This window comes from Phascolarctos cinereus, unplaced genomic scaffold (assembly GCF_003287225.1).
Source record: "Phascolarctos cinereus isolate Bilbo 61053 unplaced genomic scaffold, phaCin_HiC Scaffold_2;HRSCAF=192, whole genome shotgun sequence".
Lineage (NCBI taxonomy): Eukaryota > Metazoa > Chordata > Mammalia > Diprotodontia > Phascolarctidae > Phascolarctos > Phascolarctos cinereus.
In genome coordinates, this window is record NW_027555625.1 from 228,168,031 (window position 1) to 228,191,987 (window position 23,957).

At 43.5% G+C, this 23,957-nt stretch overlaps 1 protein-coding gene across 3 annotated transcripts; it reads right to left on the minus strand.

Moving 5' to 3' along the window:
- Positions 1-3,582: 3,582 nt before the first annotated feature.
- Positions 3,583-21,892, minus strand: TTPAL (alpha tocopherol transfer protein like). 3 transcript variants are annotated; one of them, XM_020984126.2, is made up of 6 exons: positions 21,746-21,890; positions 20,833-21,002; positions 18,919-19,375; positions 16,005-16,198; positions 11,328-11,438; positions 3,583-9,343 (listed from the first exon to the last, which is right to left on the minus strand). In XM_020984126.2, exons 2-6 carry the CDS (start codon positions 20,851-20,853, stop codon positions 9,065-9,067), a joined length of 1,062 nt encoding a protein of 353 aa, XP_020839785.1. In that variant the 5' UTR covers positions 20,854-21,002; positions 21,746-21,890; the 3' UTR covers positions 3,583-9,064. The 3 variants fall into 3 exon arrangements, with proteins under 3 accessions (XP_020839785.1, XP_020839786.1, XP_078005974.1); XM_020984127.2 differs by lacking the exon at positions 20,833-21,002 and having other exon boundaries at positions 21,746-21,889; XM_078149848.1 differs by lacking the exon at positions 3,583-9,343 and having other exon boundaries at positions 11,345-13,443; positions 21,746-21,892.
- Positions 21,893-23,957: the final 2,065 nt, after the last annotated feature.

The following is a 23,957-nucleotide window of genomic DNA, read 5'->3' on the forward strand; positions in this document are numbered from 1 at the left end:
TAGGAAAGTCACTTTGGCATTGGTGTGGAGGATGGTTTGGAAAGGGGAGGGACTAGAGGCAAGGAGACCAGTTAGGAAGCTAGCACAGTGGTCTACGTGAGAAGTGATGAGGGCTCTAGGAGTGTAGAGATGGTATGTGGGGTGAGGAAAAGGGAGGCATTAATGATGACAGACCCTTAGGTTGTGAACTTGGAAGAATGGTGGGGCTCTCAAAAGAGAGCATGGCGTTAGGATTTTGACAGGCAGAAAAATGAAAGTAAAAGGTATTCCAGGTAGGGGAAACAACATGAGAAAAAGCTTTGAGTTGTGAATACCCTTAATCCCACCAAAGTGTACTACCATCCTCCTGATTACTCAGCTTCATGTTCTCAAGACAGGACATTGGACCTGTTGGAATAAAGGCTTTTGACAGGGCAGGAAGTTGTAATAAGCAGTGGAAGAAAAGATTGGATAGATTGAGATAAAGATAGAATATGAGGCCATCAGAAGTCAGGCAGAAGTATACATGATAGGTAGCACAGCACCATAGAGATATGTTTAGACTTTGGTATATAGGTCAATGGATAAATCAAACACCTTGCCTCACTTTGTCCTTTCTGTATACAGAATGGGAAGATTACTGAAGAAAATACTTTCTTAAAAATTAGAACAGAGCAATTGGAAGCTAGTGACTTTATGAGAAATCAAGACACTAAAACAAATCCAAAAGAATGAAAAAATAGAAGAGAATGTGAAATATTTCTTTGGAAAAACAACTGACCTGGAAAATAGATCCAGGAGAGAGAATTTAAAAATTATTGGACTATCTGTATATAGAATGGGAGATGGTAAAGCTTATGCAAGTATCCGATGAAAGCTAAAGGTTTCCTTATACATAGCCATTAGCTTTGTAGGGATAAATAACATCAGAGGTGCCATCACTTTAAACCATGAAAACATTCTGAATCATCAGCTGTTGTGATGGTGGCATCATCCCATTGCTTGCTAGTCAGCTGTCAGTCCATCCTTTGCTCTGTAATGATGAAGACATTCTCCCATTACAAACAGGAAAATGACCAAGACCTAGTCCAAATGCTGCAGGCATGTTTGGTATCTATAATGTACTTCATGAAGCTTTTGGGAAAGTCAACTACTTTTAGTAACAATCATAGCTGGCATTTTTTTTTTTAGAACTTTAAGATTTGTGAAGTACTTTGTATCTAGTATGTGATTTGATCCCCACACCATCCCGTTGAGGTTGGTAGTGTAAGTGTTCTCCTCATTTTACAGGGAAACCAAAGTTCAGGATAAGTGGCTTATCCAAATTCACATGGCTAACAAGTAGCCAAACCTGTACTCTCAACCCAGATGTTCTGACTCCAAATCCTTGACTCTCTTCTCTGTTCCATGCTGCCTCTTAATTCTGCCTCATCCCTGCTGTTGAGTAAGCTGATGTGAGGCAGTGAGAGAGACACTGAGGTTATATCACTGTGGGCAAGTGATATCATGGATTGGTAAGCTGTCCCTTTTGGTCCTCAAGAGGCTATGAAACAAAGCCTTTCTTTGAGAATCAGAACAATAGACCAACGATGGCCAGGGAAGACTTGGCTAACCATGCTAGCAGTGCTTCTCCACCTCAATCCCTTGGCCCACTAAGATGGTAGGCGATGCTTAACAACTAACTTTTAGACAAACGGGGAATAATGGCATTCACACATCACTAGAAGACAAAGTGCTATGGGAGGTTTAAGAGAAGGTTGCTGTGAAATAGAAGATTTCAGGCAAGGCTTCTTGGAGGATGTGGCTTGGGCTTTAAAAAATGGATAGAAATTCACTGGGCAGAGAAGGAAGGTTGTATTCTCCATAGATGGCATTCCATCTGCAGCCTCTGGGACTACATACAAACTGCCTTCTTGTAATCTCTGGCTCCCTTTAGGACTCAGTTCAAGGGCCACCTCTTAGACAAGGCCTTTCTGATCCTGAAGTTTGTTGATGTGCTCTTTGTCAACCCATAGCCCCTGTCCCACTAAAATTTGGATTTATACACCTCCATATATGTTTTATTCCCTGAATAGAATGTGAACTCTGAGGGTAGGAACTGTTCTATTACTGTCCTTGCATCCCCAGCACCTGGCATGCTGTCTTGCATATAATAAATGCTTATGGGATACAGTGCTTGAATTACAAGAATAGGGAATGATGTGAGCAAAACATGGATGATGAGCAGTCCAAATGAGCTAGAAGATGTCTATATCTGGATATCTAACTATCCCTAATCTGTCCTGATTTCTCTAGACCTGCATCAATGATCTCCACCCGTATGTCTCATAGGCATCATAAATTCACGTCCAAAACAAAACTTGTCATCCCCCCCCCTTAAACCTGCCCTTTTAAAACCAAGTTTTCTCCATTTCTATCAGAGGAACCACCATCCTAGTCACCCACCTTCATGAACTGGAGGTTCTTGTCTCTTCCCTCTTCCTCATTCCCCATTATCCAATCATTTGCCACGCCAGGATTGTCAGTTCTTCTCCCATAACATTTCTTCATCGTTCCCTCCCTTCTACTCACATAGCCACCCTCTCACTTAAGGCTATGATCACTACTACCCTGGATGATTATAATAGTGTCCTATTTGGTTTCCTTGCTTGCAGTGTCACTCTGATCCATTCTTGACGCAGCTGCCAGAATACTATTCCTAACGCCCAGACCTGACATATTACTCCCTACTAAAAAAACCTTTTTTAGATCCCTGTTACTTTTCAGATAAAAAAAAAGCCTGGCATTTGAGGCTCTCCATTACGGGTCCAATCTAGCTGTTGAGCCTTATTCCACATTACTCTCCTCCATGTACTCTTATGTTCTGGCCAAACTAGGCCACTAGCTACTCCTCCATCTCCCCCTCCCCCCCCAAAAATGTTGTTTAGTCATTTCAGTCATGTCTGACTCTTTGTGACCCTTTTTGGGGTTTTCTTGCCATAGATCCTGGAGTAGTTTGCCATTTCCTTCTCCAGCTCATTTTACAGATGAGGAAAATTAGGCAAATAGGGTTAAGTGACTTGCCCAGGGTCACACAGCTAGTCTGTGTTACTTAGCTGCCCCAAATATTAGTATCCCTATTTTACAGGGGGGGAAATTGAGCTTCGAAGAGATCATAGGATGATAGGATTTCCAGCTGATGATTTGCCCTAAGTCTCATGGCTAACAAATATCGGAAACAAAAGTCAAACCCACATCTTCTGACTCTTCTACACATCCAAGTAGCTAGAGATATAGAAGAGGAACTAGGAAATGCTTATCCAGTTAAGGAGATGTCAAGTCTACTTGGGGTTATAGGATTTATCTCTGAAGGTAGTGAGTTAAACTAACTGATCCCTAAACTTACTTCCAGTAAAACTGAAGCTCCTTGATGATGGACTCTTTTTATTTTGACTTTGTATTCTCCAGGACGTAAGTATATATATACATAGTAAGCACTTAATAAATGCTTGTTTTATTGAAATGAAGTAATGAGTGAGCCTGTTCATTAGGAAACAGAATGTTAGAGCTGGATGGAGCCGTTTTACATTTCAACTCATGTCACTGAAACACCTCCACACACACTCAACCCAAGATAGATTTTTATTGTGTAAGCTCCAGTCATGCATAATAAAACAACACATTTTCACCACACCATATTATAAAATGCATTATAAAAATAAACATCTTGTCAAAATAAACACAGAATTAGACTCAATCCACCTCCGGATGCACACTTACACCCACAGAGTGTCAGTTTCAAAGAAAGAATGTGACAAATGACTGAACTTGTGGCCAAAACTGGCCAAAGGATATAAGCAAGATCTCCTCTGGCCACATCAGAAGCAGAGGCTGTGCTTCCAGGCTCTAGGCCATGGCATACGTTCATGTTCTCCAACTGCAAAGAGGAACAGGTCTGCTCTCCACCCTCCTCCCTCTCCCCAGCCTTATCCTCACCCCATGTGCCAAGAGAAGCAGGCCTGATCCCAAGCAGCCACTGACTTGGTGCCCAAGGAAATAATTCTGCTTGGTTATGTTTTAAAAAAAAAAGAAACAAAGAAAAGAAAAATAACATGAACTAATTGCTTATTTAACAAACAAGCAACAGTTACTGAGTTATTACCCTCATATGAGTGAAAGGTCCTTCCTTGAAGAAAAAATGTTTGTGTGACTCAGAACCATTTTGGATCTTTTTCTAAAACCAGTTGGTGACTTAATATCTCAGTTGTACATACTCCTTTTGGATCACATGTTTGGAGAGAAAGCTTTGGTTTACCAAGTCATTCCTGGCTTCCCCCAGAACGAGCAATAGTGAATGGATAAGGACTCACAAAACTTCAGAGCTGGAAGGTACCTTAAAGCACAACAAGAATGTTAGAACAGAAAGGAATGTTAGCACAGAGACTATCAAATTTGGAAGAGGCCTTTGAGACCAATTAGTCCAACTTCATTCTGTAGCTAAAGAAACTGAGCCCCAGACAAGAATGACTTGCATACAGTCACATAGCTATTTAGTCACAGAGCCAGAACTAGAACTCGGGTCTTCTGGCTCTCCATACTAGGGTTCTTTCCACTATACTAGACTTAGGATTTCACCTTTCCTACTCAGGATGATCCCTGTTCCTTTATTTCATTATCAGGACACCACTCAATAACCAAAGGATGAGCAACCATACCACCATGAATAACTTAACTGCTGAAAAGTCATTCACTCTTCAAGTAGGAAAAAAAATTTTTTTTTTTTGGTTAGGCAATGGGGTTAAATGACGCCCAGGGTTACGCAGCTAGTAAGTGTCAAGTGTCTGAGGCAGGATTTGAACTCAGGTCCTCCTGACTCCAGGGCCAGTACTCTATCCACTGCACCACCAAGCTGCCTCTAAGTAGGAAAAATTCAAAGGAAAAATGCCACAAGCTGAAACATAAACATGAGGAAGCACTAGAGAATGCTTCCCTCCAGCTTCCTGGCTACCCACAATTCATCTGAGGATAAAGCAGACAGGGCAATTCAAAAACCTCCCCAGGGGGAGTTCTAAAGATTTCAGAGTCATATGGGACTGCAGAAGACACACATGTATACATCTGCCCCATCTTTGTATTCATTGACAAGTGACCTGACACTACATGCCCACCTCCCGGGACAACAGACTTCTGATGAAAGCTGGATGAACTCCCAGGCATCTTGAGTTTTCTTGGAGTTAATAAAGAACACGTTTTTGTCTCTCCCAGGCTGGTTTGCCATCAGGTGTCGAGGATGAAACATTCACCAGCAAGAAGAAGGTCTTGTTAAAAAAAACAATTTTCAGCTAGAAGGGTTCTTATACATCATCTAGTCAAGTCACCTCATTTTACAAAGGAAGAAACTCTGGCCTGAAGAGGGGGAAAATCATGCTCTAGGTCACAGGATTCAAAAACCCATGTCTTCTAACTACAACCAGAGATTTTTCTACTAAAACAAAGCTCCCTCTTACTTTCACTTGCTTCTAAAATTTGTCCTTAACTAAGGCACAAGATGAACTCAGGAGGGGACTACAGTGTTCTAGAATTCTGAACTAGGAGAAATCAAAAGGAAAATCAAATCAATTTGAATGGGCTAATTAATAAAAGAGGCACATCCTCTAAATACAACAGTTGATCATAAAGTCATAGACTTTAGAGCTCAAAGAAGCCTTAGAGATAATCTAGTCTTCTTTTTACAAATGGAGCAACTGAGAGCCAAATTGTGGATGGTGGCAGTAAGGGTGAGTCAGGCCACGGCAACGGCACAATATAGGGTTTAGACATGGCTTCAGACATTTATAAAATTGGCTAGGACCTTTCCTCAAAGGGAGATCCAAAGGAAATAATCCTATGCATCTGTGACAGCTGGAACTCTCACTTTTAAAAGTCATGATAAGTATGATTTATGGCACAATCTGCTTCCAGTACTAATATCCCTCTTGTTGGTACAGGTCACTTCACATCAAAACCAAAGGAAAAAAGCCTGACCCACAGATGCCTTTTGCTTTCCTTATTCACTGCCCAGAAAGAATTCCTTAAAATGCCTCAATGAGAGAGTGCAGGGATCACCTGTGCTGCCATCCGATCGAGTTCCCCACTCATAATCCTTCCTCAAATCTTCTAAGACATCTAATGAGCAAACATCCTCCCGTAGTCACAGGCTTTCAAGAAAGGATACTGCAACCTTGGTCCCATCATAATGAGGGCACACATTGAGAAGATTTGGATTCTGAGACTCCTGGAAGAGCTGAGGGGAACTGGACATGACCTGATCTTTGTGTAACTTCTCTAGATTTGCTACATCATTCATATTAGAGTTATGAACAAACAGTTAATGCTGGGTAATTCAAAAGGTCATTCACTGAAGCCACTAATGCTCAGGAACCTTGGACCAAGGTAATTTTTTCCATTTACCTCTTTTTCCTTCCAGTGACCAGAAGGAACTTATGATTTTCAACTTCCCTCTGCTAATCCTACTTCTTACTACTGGCCTAGGTGAGTCTTTATCTTTACCCCACTCCAAATCTAAATCCAACAGGCCCTGATGAAAGCTTGTCTCTACTTTCAGGAATGGGTTTTCCCTTCTGACATAGATGAAATTTTCACTTCTGAGGTCTCCCAAGGCTGAAAGCCTTTGTTTTTTCCAGGCCATTTCTGGTGATCTGAGGCACACTGCCATTGTCATTTTGGCATTCAAAACATGTCATGTCTCAGCTCTTCCTAGAGAACACAGTATTAATCTATGAGGAGATAAGCTTTCCCTGAATAAGAATTGGCACCAAGGAGGCAAAGTAAATGGGATTTCACCAGAAAAAAACCTGTCAAGAAAGTGCTTTTCAGAAACTGCTATACAGATCAACTACCTGGTAGTAAAGGTATAAACAAATGGCTTCTGTATGTCTTGGTTGCTCTGCTTCTAGGGAATTAAACATATGCCTTGCTCTTGGTTTTACAGTACATTAAAATAAATGCAGAGAAGAGGCACATCAAGGGTGAGGCTACAATTTTAAACAATCTTGTATATGCAATAAATCAGACATAAACCAGGTCTAAAAACAGCAAACCTCAATCCTACAGGGGTGCAGGGCAAAGGCAAAATCTTGACACCGAGGACGTAAAGTGCTAAAACTCCCAGCCCAGGTTTAGAATGGCTGACCTGACTCTAGCTGACACACTACAGGGGCTCTCAAGGTGGGATGAGGGAGACAAGAAGCAGGGGTGGAGTGGCAAAACAGCTCAGGAATCCTAATGAGCAGGTATAACTTACATCTACAGACAGAAAGCTCACAGGAAATCTTGAGAATGTATGTGCCTTTTTAACATCCTATCTCCATTTGGTTCCCAAAGCCCTATGAATTTTTAAGCACTCAGAGGCCTTTTGCTGGCTTCACAATATTATAGGTCACTAAAAAAAAAAATGATCTTTAGCAAAGATTTCAATGTCTAAAGTCCTGGAATGCAAAGTGGTGTGGGACCTCCCTCTAGTGACGCCTACGTACAAATAGAGATGACAAGATCTCCCTAGTCTGGTCCAGCTCTTCGTCTTAGTAGGGGGAAAGGGATAAGGACTAGCCTTGGGAACTCCAAGGTGAGCAAATCTCCTCTACGACTGCAGTTCAGCACCTTCTCTGTAACTTACAGTCTTAGAGCTGACTAGAGCACCAGCAGGTTAAATGATCTGCCCAGTATGTGCCAGAACCCAGGTCTTGATGCTGAGTCCATCTCTACCCACTATACCACAGCTGCCTCCAGCAAGTAGAAGACTGATGTAGGATACTATTCAGTAACTAAACTGAGTCCCAGAATCTTACAGCCAAAAAGAATATGAGGTCCACAGAGGCTGAGCTCCACTATGAGTTAGTGGCAGAAATGAGACCAGATGCCAGAGTAAACTATGGGGATCACTGATTGGTGCTCTTTTTGTTATACTACACTAAAATCTGGTGATTTTAAGTCTATTAAAATTGTACCCCTTCCAAAACCATGCTGCCATATTGGCTACCTTCCTGGGAATGATATTCAGTAAAGAATGAGGGCTGAGACCTTCAGGGCAACTGGAAAAATGGGATCATGGCAGCAGGAGTCTCCAAGGGGCCACAACGTCTTTGGCTCCAGAATTCTGAAAGGAAACTCTCTGATGGTGCCCTGATACTTCTACACTGAAGCAAGAAACATTACAGTTTAAAAAAAGGTACAGCTGATGAATCAGCAGCTCCTGATAGGTCACAGTGATGACAGTAAGGAGGAGCGCAGGGAAAGTGACCTTTAAGACAGATGGTTGTGGAGCCAGACATGAGGGGACCTCCAATAATCTTCATAATCTTACTAGCAATCTCCACTGCAATCGAATGAGCTCATCCGTCACACACAGGCTGGTTTCTCCAGGACAGCAGACCTCTCTTATCCTTGGACTGCCCCCTGCTGGATTTCTTTTTGCAACAGTTAATGATATTCCTTCCCTCAAATCCTCACAGAGTGGCTTTGGTTCTCAAAGACAATGCCAAGGGAGCACAAGCTTTGGCTGGTCCCATCAAGACGGAAGGATTTCAAGGAAAGCCCTAGCAACAGACTAGTAGGCTTGCTATCCAAGGATAAGAATAGCTAAGTGCAGAGAGGTTCATCCCCAGTGGGTTGGTCACTAAGTGGGAGATTGCTTTTGCTCAGAAGCTCATGAAACCATCTACCAAAGCATGGAAGTGTTGAAATCTGTGTTGAGGAAGGAAATACCCAAACTGATAGAAATTACAATATTCCAAAAGTACAGCTACCAGATGAATGATTTCAAAGTGGGGTTCATGAAACTTGACCACTGGCTATATTTCCAAGGGGCCTAAAGGTGGACTACAAAGGTCTGTCATAGACTGATTTTCAAGCAACTTACCTACATGTCACCTTCTGTAACATATTTGTATTTTAAAGCTGATCATAACTTTATTAGGTGTAAATTCTGTTCAGTTATAATGGATAGGGCCAAACTCATGGGACTTCAAATTCTCCTTTTACGCTTTAGGAGGGAGAAAGAAATTACTTAATGGCTGCAATGTATGTAGAAAACTATGTGACTTCTTCATTAATAGCAGGAGTACAGTTGTGACTTTACTCCCCGAATGGAGTCATCACCCTGAACCTCAGAGGTTATTCCTTCCACCATCAGGGTGTCCTGGAGAAGGGTACTGCTGGGAGGGAGAGGCCTGCAGAACTCCTTCACAAAGTCCTCCTCAGAGGCCAGCAGCACCTCCTTCCAGGCATTTGCATCCAGCTCCCCAGCAGTGCCTCCATACTCCTTAGGAAGGATGCTCTTTGGAAGATTCAGGTGTAGAGAATTCAAGTCAGATCCATGAAGGAAAAACTGAAGGGAAACAAACAGGGAAGAGTCCATGAAGCACATATCTAAAGATGTTAGGACAGAGCTGCATTTCCACCTGCTGCTACAAAATTTCACCGAGGTTAAGGAGACCAAGGCATGTCAGTGAATGAGAACAGCTCACGTTCCATAGCCTTTTCTTATTATACTATTTGAGGCATACCCCAAGAGGTAAGTAGGACAGGGGTCATCATAACCATTTTACAGATGATGAAACAGGCTCAAGGAAGGGAAGTAGACACACAGTCAGCAAGTAGCAGAGTCAAGAAAAAGACCCAGGTCTCCTGACCCCAAGTCTAGTTCCTCTCTGACAATGCCATGTGAAAATACTTGAGTAACTGTCCCCAAAGCCGACTTTAGTAATAGCAGCACCCTAGTAGCCTAGGGCTACTTCTTGTGGAAACACAGAGTGCAAAAGCTAACTTCTCCCCAGAGAACAAAACCAGAACAAAAAGGGGCAACTAGGGAGGGAGATTTCAGTTCTCTATTTCCAGTTTCTGAAAACAAGGCCAACCAACTATAACACTGCTATTAATAACTAGGTAAATAACTTTTGAAAATCACTCAGAGAGCCTATTTATGACTAAAAGTTCCATTAAATAAGAAATCACCAAAATTCTTTTGAGTCACCTTTCTAATGACTGTGGCTCCCTCTGACCTAACTTTTTAGACATAAGTCAAGAAATTAAAAAGTAAATAAGGCCAGAAATAGTGACAGCTTTCAAGGTAAATTCCTAGACGTCCTGAAACCAAGACTCATGAAGGTCACAGATGGAAGGGGCCTTAAAACTCAGAAAGTCAGAGCTGACAACTTAAGACCTCATAGGTTACCACAGAGAGTCCCCCCATTTTACAGAAGAGGAAGAAACTGAGATTGAGAGAGAGGGGCAGTGAATCACAGGATCAGAAATCTACAGTTGGAAGGAGTTAGAGGTCACTGAGTCCAACCCCTTTATTTTAGAGATGAGACAACTGAAGCTGAGGCAGAAGTGCAAGGTCATGTGGCCAGGAGGGAGCAGAAGGTAGGGTAGCCACTGTCTCTACAATGTTTTTGGGGGGGGTTTGTTTGTTTGTTTTGCTTTTTAGTGAGGCAATCAGGGTTAAGTGACTTGCACAAGGTCACACAGCTAGTAAAGTGTGAAGTGTCTGAGGCTGGATTTGAACTCAGGTCCTCCTGACTCCAAGGCCAGAGCTCTATTCACTGCGCCACCTAGCTGCCCCTACAATGTTGTTAACCTTGATGAATTTCCTCTTTTATCCCCAGAAGGTTGATTCAGTTGTTGGATTTAGATGACACATAATTTCAGAGCTAGAATGGACCATGGATCCTACAACATCAGAATTGGAAGGAACTTAAGAATCACGGAATGTCAGAGCTAGAAGGATCCTTGGAGGACCTGGAGGCCAAACCCCCTCATTTGAAAGAGGAAGTTATCAATTTGCATCTCCACACTCAGTCTGCCCTAACAACAACTTAAACTTCATTGATCTTATAAAAAATAAAACCACAGGAAAAAAAAGATTCTATAAGGAAAACATCTACCTTGAGGGGCCACTCCATGAGAAAAGGCCAAATTTTATTTTAAACTTTACAGTAAAACTTAAAATTACACATATAAAACATAGATATAATTACTTGTGTATAATATGTTATATATTATAATTACTATATTATAATAAAACTTATATTAAACTTTCATTTTAAAAATAAACTTGTATCAATATATATTTTTAACATCACCTACATTTCCCAGTACATTCCCTCTTCCTCCCCCTCCCAGAAAGCCATCCCCTATAAAAAAGGATAAAAAAAGAGGAAAAAAGTTAAGTGAAACTAACAATTTGAAAAAGTCTGATATTATCCATACTGCTCCATACCCACAATCTTGAACCTCTTCAAAGAGGAGAAGGAAGTGGGAGAAGGCCAACATTTAAAGCTGCCATTGACAGAAAGAAGTAAGTCACTTACTCTGTTAGCTATTTTCTCCTTCAGAAATGGTTTTATGATAGCAAAAATGCCTTTGAATATTCGAGGTTCATTTACAATATTGACAGCTTTTATTCTAATGGGAAACCCATCCTGTGGTAAGAAAAGAAAAGGTATTTTAGAACATCTGGAAACCTCTGTAGGAAACAAAGTCTGTATGCCCCTCCTTCTGAGACATCTCCCACCCCTCCATGCATAACATTTACTAACTGAATTCAATAGTCATAGCTCGCATGGATTTAGTGTTTTTACAGTTTATGAAGCATTTTCATATCAAATGTGATGATTCCAACCAGCATGTGAAGCAGGCAGGCTGGGGCTTATTGAACCCTTTTACAAATGAGGAATCTGTGTCTCAGAGAAGTTACATTACTTGTCCTACTGTAAGCAAATGAGGAAGCCATGATTCGAATCCAAGTCTCCAGACCCCCAGGCCCGTGTTCTTTTTTCTGTACCGAGATGCCAACAACAGCCAAAGCAGACGCCCATTTCTGGATCTGCTCCTTACACGTAAAACAAAGCTGAGACCTAAATCAGGAACTTAACGTCTGGGCAGGTGGCCCTTCTAGAGTGAGCCAGAGTTACAAGTATGGACCTATTCCTCCTAATGTTAAATATGATGCCTGGAAAAGACCCAGGAAATGCCAAACCCTGCAAATCCAGTCCCTTAAACACCTGTAAGCTCACCTGTGCTCAAAGAGCTGGGCAGAGCAGAGTACTGATGCCAAAGAAAAGCTAAATTCTCAGACAGAACCATGCCCCAAAACAATTTAGAACAGCAACTGGATAATATATGAGCTGGCAGAGAGCTTAGAACATGGACTGCCTGTGTTGGAACTTACATGCAAATGCTGAGGGACAGGTTAGTGCAATAGTGTTCATTCAGGAAGGCTGAGGACATAGGATGTCAGAGTTGGAAAGGACCCGGACCATGACAGGTCTGAGCTAGAAGGTTCTGGGCCAGTGTGTTGGGGGTGCAGAATGAGTGATCAGATGAGATGGAGTGAATTCAGGAAGACTGAGAACCTAGACTGTTAGAACACAGAACGGCAAAGCTGGAAGAGACCTCAGACCTCATTTTACAGATGAAGTTCAGAGGAGATAACTCACTTCCCAAGGTCACACTGTGAAGCTGACAACAGGAAAAGAAATAGGATTTCCTGTTGCCCTGCAATACCTCCCACAGAGGGTGCCCAATAATGGGGCTCCTCCCAGTAAGAAGCAAAGAAAACATCTTCACTGGCCTGTGGGGGAAGGAGTGGGGCCAACAGAAGAAGGAAGGTGTCCGAGGTGCCTACAGGGCACCAGAGAACTCTTAAAGATACACTGTAGCAGAAAGCAAGGGCCTCTGCTGCCTTATTTACCCATCAAAGCTGTCTTTTGCAATAAAAAGTTAATTTAGTGATGGGGAGTGGGGAACACCCACTTCTGCCTCTGAGATGAAAATGTTCTGGGTTGGAACATGTTCACCTTTTGTCAAGATTTGGTGAATCCAGAAAGCAAGAGATTCAAACAATCAAGAAGGGAGGCTTAGGATGTGCTCTACATACACATGTGCACACGCGTGCACACACACACATACCATCAAGTATCACATGCTCAGTTCTTCTGCCACATTCCTGATTCATTAATTCAATAAACACCAAAAACCTACTATGTGCAAACCCTTTTGAAGGACAGACAGGAGTAAGAGCCAATCCCTCCTTTTAGGAAGTCTACAGTCTAGTAAAGGAGGGAAGGCCCTCCAAGCAGAATATATGCTATACACGATGCTACTGAAGAGGGTGGAGAAACGAGTTCTGGCTGTGAGTTATGGGAACTGGTCGAGTCTTTATTGGAGAGGTGACAATTGTGCAGGGCCCTGAAGGATGAGCAGGAGTTGGAAATGTAGAGATAGAAAGGGAAGGGCATTCCAGGTTGGGCAAACATCAAGGGCATGGAGGTGAAAAGAAGGAGCATACTCACCGACTGATGAGGGGCACAGTTTGGCTGGAATGTTGGGGGCATGTGGGAGAGTCACAGGAGAAGGACCCACAGGCTGGATCACACTGTGGAAAGCCTTGAGTGCCAGGCTAAAATAACAGGGTTTGGTCTTTATCTGGACAACAATGGAACAATTGTACCACATCACACCTATCAGACTGGCTAACAAGACAAAACAGGGAAATGATAAATATTGGAGAAGACATGAGAAAAATGGAACACTAATGATTGTTGGTGAAGTTGTGAACTAATCCAATCATTCTGGAGAGCAATTTGGAACTATGCCCAAAGCGCTATAAAACTGTGCATTACCCTTTGACCCAGCAATACCACTACTAGGTCTGTATCCCAAAGAGATCACAAAAAAGGGGAAAGGACCCAAATGTACAAAAATATTTATAGCAGCTCTTCTTTTTTTTTTTGGTGAGCCAATCAGGATTAAGTTATTTGCCCAGGGTTACACAGATAATGAGTATCATGTGTCTGAGGCCAGATTTGAACTCAGGTCCTCCTTGACTCCAGGACCAGTGCTCTATCCACTGCACCACCTAGCTGCCCCTACAGCAGCTCTTTTTTGTGGTGGCAAAGAATTGGAAATTGAGGGAATGCCCATCCATTGGGGAATGGCTGAACAAGCTGTGGTATATGAATGTAATGGAATTTAATTTCCATAAGAAATGATGAGCAAGCAGAGTTCAGAAAAACCTGGAAAGACTTGTACAGACTGATGCTGAGTGAAGTGAGCAGACCCAGGAGAACATTATGCACAGGAACAGCCACGTTGGGCAATGACTAACTTTGATAGACTTAGCCCTTCTCAGCAATGCAATGACCTAAGACGGTTCCAAAAGACTGATGATGGAGATTGCTATTCACATCCAGAGAAAGAACTATGGAGTCTGAATGCAGATCAAAGCATACTATTTTCTCTCTCTTTTTTTTTTCTTTTTTTTTTTTTTGGTTTTTTCTTTCTCGTGGTTTTTCCCTTTGGTTCTAATTCTTCTTTACAATATGACTAATGTGGAAATGTGTTTAATATGATTGTACATATATAGCCCTACATCAGATTGCAGGCTGTCTTGGGGGGGGAAGGGGGGAGGGGGAAAACTTTAGAACTCGAAATCTTATGGAAGTGAATGCTGAAAACTAAAAATTAATTAATTAATTAAAAAACAATAGAATCATTGGATACGTTGGGGCAGGAAAGTAAGGTGAGTAGCCTCATGGCATATTAGGAAGACTAATACAAGGCAGTACATAGGATGGACAGTAGAGAAGGCAGTTTGGAGGCAGAAAGAGTAGTTAGGAGGCTGCCACAATAGTCCAAGGAAGAGAGTGAATGGGTCAGAGCAGTGGCTGTGAGAATGCAGAGGAGCGAGGAAGGCTGTAGCAGGAGTCACCCTGCTGAAGTTTCAAAACTGGGCACACCCTTATGTGGTTTCTTATTTCGTAAGTTGTAGTAACTACCACACATTTGTCTAGGAATAAACCCAGTCTAATGCTTACCCCCAGTGCCAAGGCTCCCTTTCAGCTTCCACTGACCCCTGCTGGATCTCCTGCAAGGCTTCAAAAGGGCCAGAACTTTCAAAGTGTAGACACGCCTCCTACCAGTATGCATCTTTCATACCCTCTTCACCCCTCAGCAGGGGTATTCTGAGTAGTTCTGGCCAAAAAAAAGTCTTCAATGGGGGGGCCAAGCTTCTGATTACCAAATTGTCAAAGGCCCTGAGCTGGCCAATGCTCAGATGACAGGCAGAGAGTCTGTTACCAGCTTTGGTCACCAAGTCTTTCCAGCTTGAGAGGCCCTGTCAGAACCTGGGTACTGATAGCACAGCCATGTACAATGCAAGGTCCCTTCCCCAGCACTGACAGAGCACCAGGCCTCATGTCTCAAATGTTAACAAGGTACTTTGAAAACATTATCATACAAAAAATGCTATCTGCCACCAGAGAAAGAATTGATGGAGGCCTGCACGTCAAAGTATACTATTTTTCACTTTTATTTTTCCTGGTGCTGTCTTTTTGGTCTGTTTTCTTTTGCAACATGGTTAATACTGAAATATGTTTTGCATGACTGCGCATGTATAATCTAGATCAAATTGCTTGCCTTTTCAAGGAAGGGAAAGAGAAGGAAGGGAAGAAAAGAATTTGGAACTCAAAATGAAAAAAAACCCATAAAATTGCTTTTATGTGTAATTGGGAAAAATATGCAAAAAAGAAAACATCATACAATTTGCTTCAACAATCTGAGGCACAAAAATACTCAAACTTTTCTATAGGAGGTTTGGCTTGGAAAAATTTCATTAAAAAAAAAAGAAAAATGTCATCCATGTAAGTTTCATATAAATAAATGACGGCAAAAGTCAGATTCTACCTCCTAGGAAAAGAAAAGCCAATTTCTGAGGAGCTGGCCTTCTTTGCTTTCTGCACTTCAAACTTTCAGAGCTGATCTTGTCTAAACTACAGGAGCTCAGGGAAACCAAGAGAGACGCTGGCAAGCCTACCATGTAAGGTAAAACTTTCAAATCATCCATAGCTCAGGGGAAAAATGGGCATTCCAGATTCTGGGAGAAAAGCCAAATCATCCCCCAACCCCACCACCCTAAGAATAAAGGATAAAGTGTCAGCTGACTAATGTATCTATGTATCGTTTCCCAACCCAAGTGGGGACCTTACCTGGAGAATTCCAATCACTTTTTTAGCTATAAAAGGACCAAAATGGGAAGCCTTGGCTAAGCCAACTCCTTTGTAGTCTGCAAGGATAACAATTCCGTTCACCTGGGTCTCCTCGGATTGGATCAACTTTTCTAACGTTAAGTATATGGCACGAATGTTCTCAGTAATTGGGTAGTTACTTGGAATCCACCTATCTGAGGTTGCAAGATAAAGAGGAGAGAAATGAACAATAATAACAATGCATAGCTCACACTTCTGTAGCATTTACAATTTACAAAGCATTTTCTTCAATAGGCCTGTGAAGGAGGGAACAGGGCTTAGACCTGTGCCTGGAATTTCATTCGGACTGCATAGGGGACTTCCAGATGAGGGGACTTTGAAGCTTAGAGAATTGCCTCAAGCACAGAGGAGCTCAGTGACTTGCCTAAGTTCATATAGCCCGTGTCAGAGGCGCAGGAGTCCAAGTCTTCCTGCTGCCAGCTCTCCATCCTCTTTAGCAGAGGTGCCCAGCTGCACTATACCAGCAGCTAGATGGCAAAGAGGAAGGGGTGCTGCACCTGGAGTCCAGGAGACCTGAGTTCAGGGATTCTTAACCTGGGAATCTGTGAACCTGTTTGTTTTTTTAAATATCTGGATCATTGCATTTCAGTATAATTGGTTTTCTTTGTAATATTTTCCTTATTTTGCCTTACTTAAAAACACTACAGTTATCCCTCCCACAATGTGACTTTCTTCATTGTGATTTTGATATATAAATTTTTGATTTACCATGTGTTTTGCAAATCTTTATTAACTAAGAAAATGATATTATTATTATTATTATTATTGTTATTACACATATTGTTATCCCTATTTTGCATATGAGGAAATTAAGGCTTAAAAAGCCTAAGAGATTTGCTCACTGTTTCCATGGCTGCTACTAATGACAATGATGACTGTGACAATAGTTCAGATTCCCATAATCCCTGCTTTACAGTTCAGAGATTATAAAATTCTGCCTCACAGTTCTTTCTCTGATTATAGACTAAAAGAGCTGGAAGAGATCGTGAAGACCATCTAGTTCTACCCCTCTCATTTTACACATGGGGAAACTGAAGCCCAGAGAAATCTGTTCAAGGTATGTGACCTTAGTGACTGAACCAGGAATACGGCCCAGGTCTCCTGACTATGAGTCTGTTTTATTTCCTTTATATAGCATTGCTGACAACACGCTGTAATTTTATTGGCTTAGGAAGTATCTTACTTTCAGTTCTAGTTGTTTTTAGTCTAATGGTTAATATGTCTATAACGTGGTGAGTGATTGTAAAGAGCAGGGAGACTTTGGTCAATGGGTAACATTAACAAATTGTTTCAGATCAATTTCAAATTAATGAAAGTAAAAAATAGTGAGCCATGTTAACCAATCAATCATCAATCAATAGGCATTTATCAATTGATTACTTTTTGCCAGGTACTGTGCTAGGCACTAGGGATACAAAGACAAGCAAAAAACACAGTTCCTGTCACCAAGGAGCTAAACTAGACTTCATACCATCATCACCAGAAACACAGGCCCTCTTAACAAGCTGTAAGGGCTTCAAGTATGGGCCCAGGGTTGGCCTGCATGTTTGCTGTCCAAGCTTAGGCCCAAACTAGTGGGACCACTCAGGGGTGGCTAGGTGGCGCCACAGTGCACAGAGCACCAGGCCTAGGGTCAGGAAGACTCATCTTTCTGAGTTCAAATCTAGCTGTGTGACTCTGGGCAAGTCACTTAACCCTGTTTGCCTCAGTTTCTCTTCTGCAAAATGAGCAGAAGAAGGAAATGGCAAACCACTCCAGTATCCTTGCCAAGAAAACCCCAAATGGGGTCATGAGGAGTCAGGCATGACTAAAAAATGACTGACTGAAATGGAACTACTCACTTCTAAGCTATTCTATCTGCTTGCAGTTTCACAGCCCTCTCTGGCCTGGGTGCCCCAAGCCATGGCACTTGGAAGAGAACGGGTAGTGTCTTCTAGCCCAGAACAGGCTTTCCTAGTTCTATAGCAGCAAAGGCTTTTCTCACAACCCTGAGGGCATGCAATGCTGGTATTATTTACCCACTTGATGGTGGTGATGAGCATAAGGTTCCGATGATGACGTGATTTAGGTCCCAGAGCTGGTTAGATCTCAGAACTGTCATGGGAAGCCAGGTCTCCTGACTCCCAGCCTATGGTTCTTGTCGCCATGCTACCTGCCCACCTTCAGATTCACCCATCTGGCCTTTGCTGGCTCACGCTCAGTGAAAGCGAAACCATGGTCTCATTGGTGAGCAAGCTCCCTCTGCTGGCACAGACTCCATCTCCTATGTGGTAGCTCTTTAAATACTTACAGCTAGCTAACATGCCCCTTAGCCCCCACCACAGCCCTCTCCATTGACACAGAGCGTGAACATTTCCATGAGTTTGAGTGGCCAAAAGTTCCTTGACTGGTGGCCAGCCTTCTGGCAATGAGTAATTAGCTAAGCCAGACCTCAGACAATGGTCGCGCTGTCCACAGAGGGGCCCACACTTCAAGGTTTCCCAGCTCTATAGGATCTACCAAGGCTCTAGTAGAGGGTTCCCCTCACATGACCAAATAATCACTAAGCTAAAACTAGACAGCTCCTTTCCCTTTGCTCAACGGCCTCCAGCAGACACAAAGAACTATTGTCTCCTACTAGAAAGAGAGAGCACTGGGTCAATCAGAGTCAGATGATCTAGGTTTAAATCCCCAGATCCCCATCTCTTGATGGGACCTTAAACAAGTCCCTTTCTTCCTCTGGGCCTCAGTTTCCTGTTCTGTAAAATGCAGGGGCTGCCTAGAGGATCTCTCAGGTCCCTTCTTGCTTGAAATTCTATCACCACAAGAACCAAATCCAACCCAAGCTCACAGAGACAACAGTCAAGAGACGTACCTGGACGAAGGCAGACTACCTGGCAGCCTCTAGGGTCTGAGTGAGGCAGCACTGTGAGAAAACCTGAACCCAGAACCTCCTTCAGGGCAGAGGGCTTCAGGTTGTCAAACACTTCGGGCCAGCTCCTCCGGCAGCTGTGATAGTTGACCAGAAGTTGCAAGGCTCGGTCATAGTCAAACTTTCGGGCTCTGAGAAAGCGTAGGAGAAAAGCATCATCCAGCGATGTACTTAGGTTGGGATAGTCTTTACACACCATGTCTCGAAGGGCTTGAACGTCCCTGAGCCGCCATTCTGGTTTCTCCTGCAGCTCCTCCCGGGCTTTGGTGATGAGCTCCTCCGTCAGGGAGCACACATACCCAGGCTGTTTGGGGAGCTGTAGCTCATTTTCAGACAGAGATGCCACAGATGGGCTTGTTCTCAGAGAGTCACTTTCTTCGGACATTAGATTATCAGAAAGCTGTCCAAAAAAATTTTAAAAACCCATTTTAAGCTCATTTACCAGCATGTTGTGCCACCCATAAAAGCCACCTGCCACAGAGTACAAGAAAGTAGTTTTGAAAGAGAAGCCAAATTGCCATGGGGAAGGAACTTAGTTTCCTTTGAGGCCCAGCTCAAGTAACACCAGAAAACACTCTTAATTCCCCCAGTTGTTAATGACCTTTTCCCCCAAGTTTTTGCAAATTTACCTTGTATACATCCTGTATTTATTTATTTTATCTATGTCTCTGTAAACATGTATATCCCAGTAGAATGTAAGCTCCTCAAAGGCAAGCACTGACTCAGTTTTGTCTTTGTATGCCAGAACCTAGCACAATGCCTGGTACACGGTAAGCACGTCATAAAGGCTTGCTGGCTGACTGCCTGAAACTAGCAATATCCAACTTTGCTCACAGGCCCTCAGGAGCCTCCTCCTCAGGTGAAAATAACGTTGGGGCACCTTATAGTATATGACCTTGGACAAGTCCCCTTCCCTTTCTGGGCCTCCATTTTCTTCTCTGTAAAATAAAAGAGTTGGAATAAATGATGTCGGGGGTACTTTCAGTTCATATATTCTATGCTCTACTTTGGGCTGCTGTCAACAGAAAACTACCAGATAACAATGGTGCCTGGGTGATGGGCCTGGGACTTGGCCTTTCTATTTAGACAAGTCTGCAGAATCCTCTTCCAGTCCACAGAGAGGGCAAGGAAGTAAAGAAGTAAGCAATATTCAACAACTCCCTAGCTTTCGGCAGTGTTGCCCTTTCCTGAGATCTCTCCTTTTATAAGTTATTCCCTTCCCCTTATTCTCCTTTCCCCTGAGTAACCTTTCCCCCTTTATCTCCCTTTCCACAGGTTCTTTCTTCCTCTGATTCTCTCCTTCCCAATATCCCATTTTCCCAAGTCTCCCCCCAGGTTCTCCCTTGTCTCCACTTCCTCATTCTCTCCTTCTCCAGTCTCCTATTCTGAGTCTTCCTTTCTCAGGTCCCTCTTTCCAGGTTTCCCATGCCTTGATTCTCCCCTTCTCCTTTCCGAAGTTCCTTGATTTTCTCCTTCCCCTGTTTCCCCTTTAATTCATTGATTACCCTGATTCCTCCTTGCCCAGCACCCCCTACCCCATTTCCTGATTCTCCTCACTCATTCCACAAGTATTTTTAGGTACCTGCTATATGTAAAGCACTGTGTACTGGGGATACAAATACAAAATGAAAAACATTCCCTGCCCACAAGGAGTTTACATTCTAGTGAGGGGATACAAAATGTACACAAGTAGCATGTACAAGGTAATTTGAGGATGGAAAAAACAATCACATCTAGATCAATGGTTCTTAACCTCCAGTCGGAGAACTTGGGTTTTTTTTAATAACTGCATTTCGATGTAAGTAATTTCCTTCGTAGTCCTCTGTATTTTATTCATTTAAAGACATTATTCCTCACCAGACTGCCAAAGAGCTCCATGACACACAAAAAGGTTCAGAACCTCTGTTTTAGAAGAATCAGGAAAGGTTTCCTTTCAGGAGAGGGTTGTTGAGTTGGGCTCTGCATGAAGTTGAGTATTCTAAGAGACAGATGCGAGGCAGGGCTGCAGTTTCTGGCACGTGCAGAGCCTGTGGCAAGGGCACGGAAAAAGGAGATGCAATGTTGTGCATGCACAACAGCAATTAGTACAGTTCGGGCTAGCTGAAAAGGGCTTTAAATGTCAAACAGAGATGTTTGCATTTGATTCTAGAGGCAGCAGGAAGCTAATTAAGCTGTTTTGAACTAGGGAGTGACATGGTCAGACCTGGGCTTCAGGAATATCACACTGGCAGCTGCGCTGGGGAGGGGGAGGGTCGGACGGACGGGAGAGTGAAGTGACTGGAAGCAGAGAGACCAATTAGAAGGCTGTTGCAATTGGCCCAGTGAGGGGAACCAACATGATGACTGGAGAGAAGCCAGATGCGAGAGATGTTGCAGAGATTGACGGACAAGACCTGGCTACTGATTAGGCGTAGGGGGCGAGGAGGAGGGGAGTGTCCAGGAGGAATTCTAGGTTGCAAACCTGAGTGCACAGCAGGATGGGGTAGACTGCCTTCACAGGTTTTTTTTGGGGGGGGAAAGGGGGTGAGTTCCGTTTTAAACGTGTTGCGTTTGAGACTGGGGATGCGGGCCTGGAGGTCGCGGGAGGCCGGATCCTCTCCCCTAGTCAGTTTCTTTACTTCTTCCCTCCCGCCTTTTCCGGCCCCGCCCCAGACACGCGCAAGCGCAAACAAGTCGGCCCTCACCGGCTGCGGCCCCGCCCCCGCGCCCCGAGCGCGCGCGGACCCTCTCCAGTCCCCCCCACCCCAGCTCCGGGCGCGCGGACACTCACCAGCTCCCCGGGCCAGAACGGAAGGGAGGGTGGACCGGGTCACAGGCAAACCTGGAGCCTCCGCCAGCACCGCGGACAGGTCCGACCCACCGACCGCTCCACCCGCCCCTCCACACCAGAAGTGACGTATGCTGGGCCCCAGGCGGCGTGCACAGGCGCAGTGGAAAGATCGAAGTCTCGAGTTCTGGGCTTGAGGTCCTGGCACAAGCTCCTCAGTTCTAGTGACACTTTCACCTTCCCGCCTCCCCCAGTCCCTGCGCTAGAGGGAGACACAGAGTTCCTCAGCTCGCTGTGCAACTTGGAACAAGGCCCATGCCCTCTCTGGGCTTCTATTTCTTCATCAATACTGTGAGGGAATTGCATTGATCCACATGTCAATCTATTAACCTTCTTTGTGGTTATAGAATCCTCTGCAGGATGTAATATCTGTGGGCCTCTTCTTAGAATAGTGTTTTAAATTCCTAAAATAAAACACAAGATTACAAAGGAAATCGATTATCTTGAAAGGCAGTTATCAAAGTTGTTTTTTTTAAAGAGTTCACGGTCCAAGTTAAAACCCCCTAATCTACACTTTATTCCAAGCATAAAACAGAATATCCTAGTGGGAAGGACCTTAGAAATGATTATCCCAACAACCTCATTTTATTGATGAGCAAACTGAGGCCCAGGCAGTGACCTACTCAAAGTGAATGGTTTTTGGTTTTGCCAGCATTTATGTAGTACATTTAGGTTTGCAATGAATTTGATCCTCACAGCAAGGTGAGCTAGGTGCTATTATTATCCTCATTTTACATTTGAGGAAACTGAGGCAGACTGGTGGAGTGACTTGCCCAGTATCAACTGGGCAGTGAGTCAGGCTTCTGAGGCAGATTTGAAGGCAGATCCTCTGACTTCAGTCCAGATCCTTCTATGGAACTGTAGGCTGTTTGATCCTAAGGTGACCGCCAGCTATATACAGGGTTCCTATCTTTAAGGAAATCTGGGTTTTCTCGTCTGTAAAATGAGGGTATTGGATCAGATGGTATGCAAAGATCCCCCAAGTCTAATATTCCCTGTTCTAAGGTCTTTCCTGGCTCTGACATCATAACATACAGCCCTAGAACCAGGCTTTTTTTGGTTTTTTTTTAAAACTTTTTGTGTGTCATTGACTCCTCTGGTAGTCTGGTGAATCCTATGGACTCCTCAGAATAATGTTTTTCAATGCACAAAACAAAATACTTAGGATTACAAAGGAAACCAGTTATTGGTTGATAGCTGTTGAAATACATCTATCCATCTTATCTATCTTTTAAAACAAGTCCACAGACCCCATTAAGAATCACTGCCCAAGAGGGTCCTTTTGCCATCCTTTCCCCTGTTTCCCATCCCCTCATCCACTTCCATGTGGTCTGTAGGTGGGTGGGAACAGGGCTATGGGTGCTGAGCAGAGCTGTCCCTAAGACTGACAACTGTCCTGGACCTGGGGCCTTGAGGGAAGCCCTGCAACAGTAGGCAGTGTGTCAGGGAGGCAGCTGGTGGCAGAGATGGTGCAAAACCCATTAGCATCTTCCCCACATGCACATAGTCTCTGACTTCTTTTTCTCTTTGAGAGCTCAGGATGTTTACTGTGACCTGATGTCACCAGGATAATTGGGAAATTATAATGGTAGAAAGGATGTGAGTAAGAAGTGTACAGTATACTACACTCCCTGGAACAAACCCTGAGTGGTCATCTTTTTCCCCTTTCTGGCCTCCCAGGGCTAGCTGCCCAGGCCCAGGTTCTGGCTCTCCATTGCCTGGTCTAGACTGTGCTGAGGTGTGTTTCCTCCTGTTGACAGCAGGGGGAGCCTAAGACAGGGATAAGATCAGAGAATCCAGGAAGCCTCAAGATGGCACCCAGGAGTCTTGCTCTTCTAGAAATGGCCCTTGGCTTGGTTTTGTCTCTTCCCCATGCTGTAAACTACTCCTCCATCTTCCATTTGGCCTCATTTTATAATTACAGAATCATAGAATGTCTATGAACTAGAAGGAACCTTAGAACATAAAAATGTTAAAGCTGTAAGGGACAGACGTCCTAGGCCTTCTAGTGAGAGGATCATAGAGCTGGAAGGACAATAGATTTAGAGACCTCAGAGACCATCTATTCCAACCCTTTCATTTTACAAATGAGTAAACTGAGGCCCATAAAGGTTAGGTGACTTAGACAAGATCATACAGCTAGAAAATGGCAATC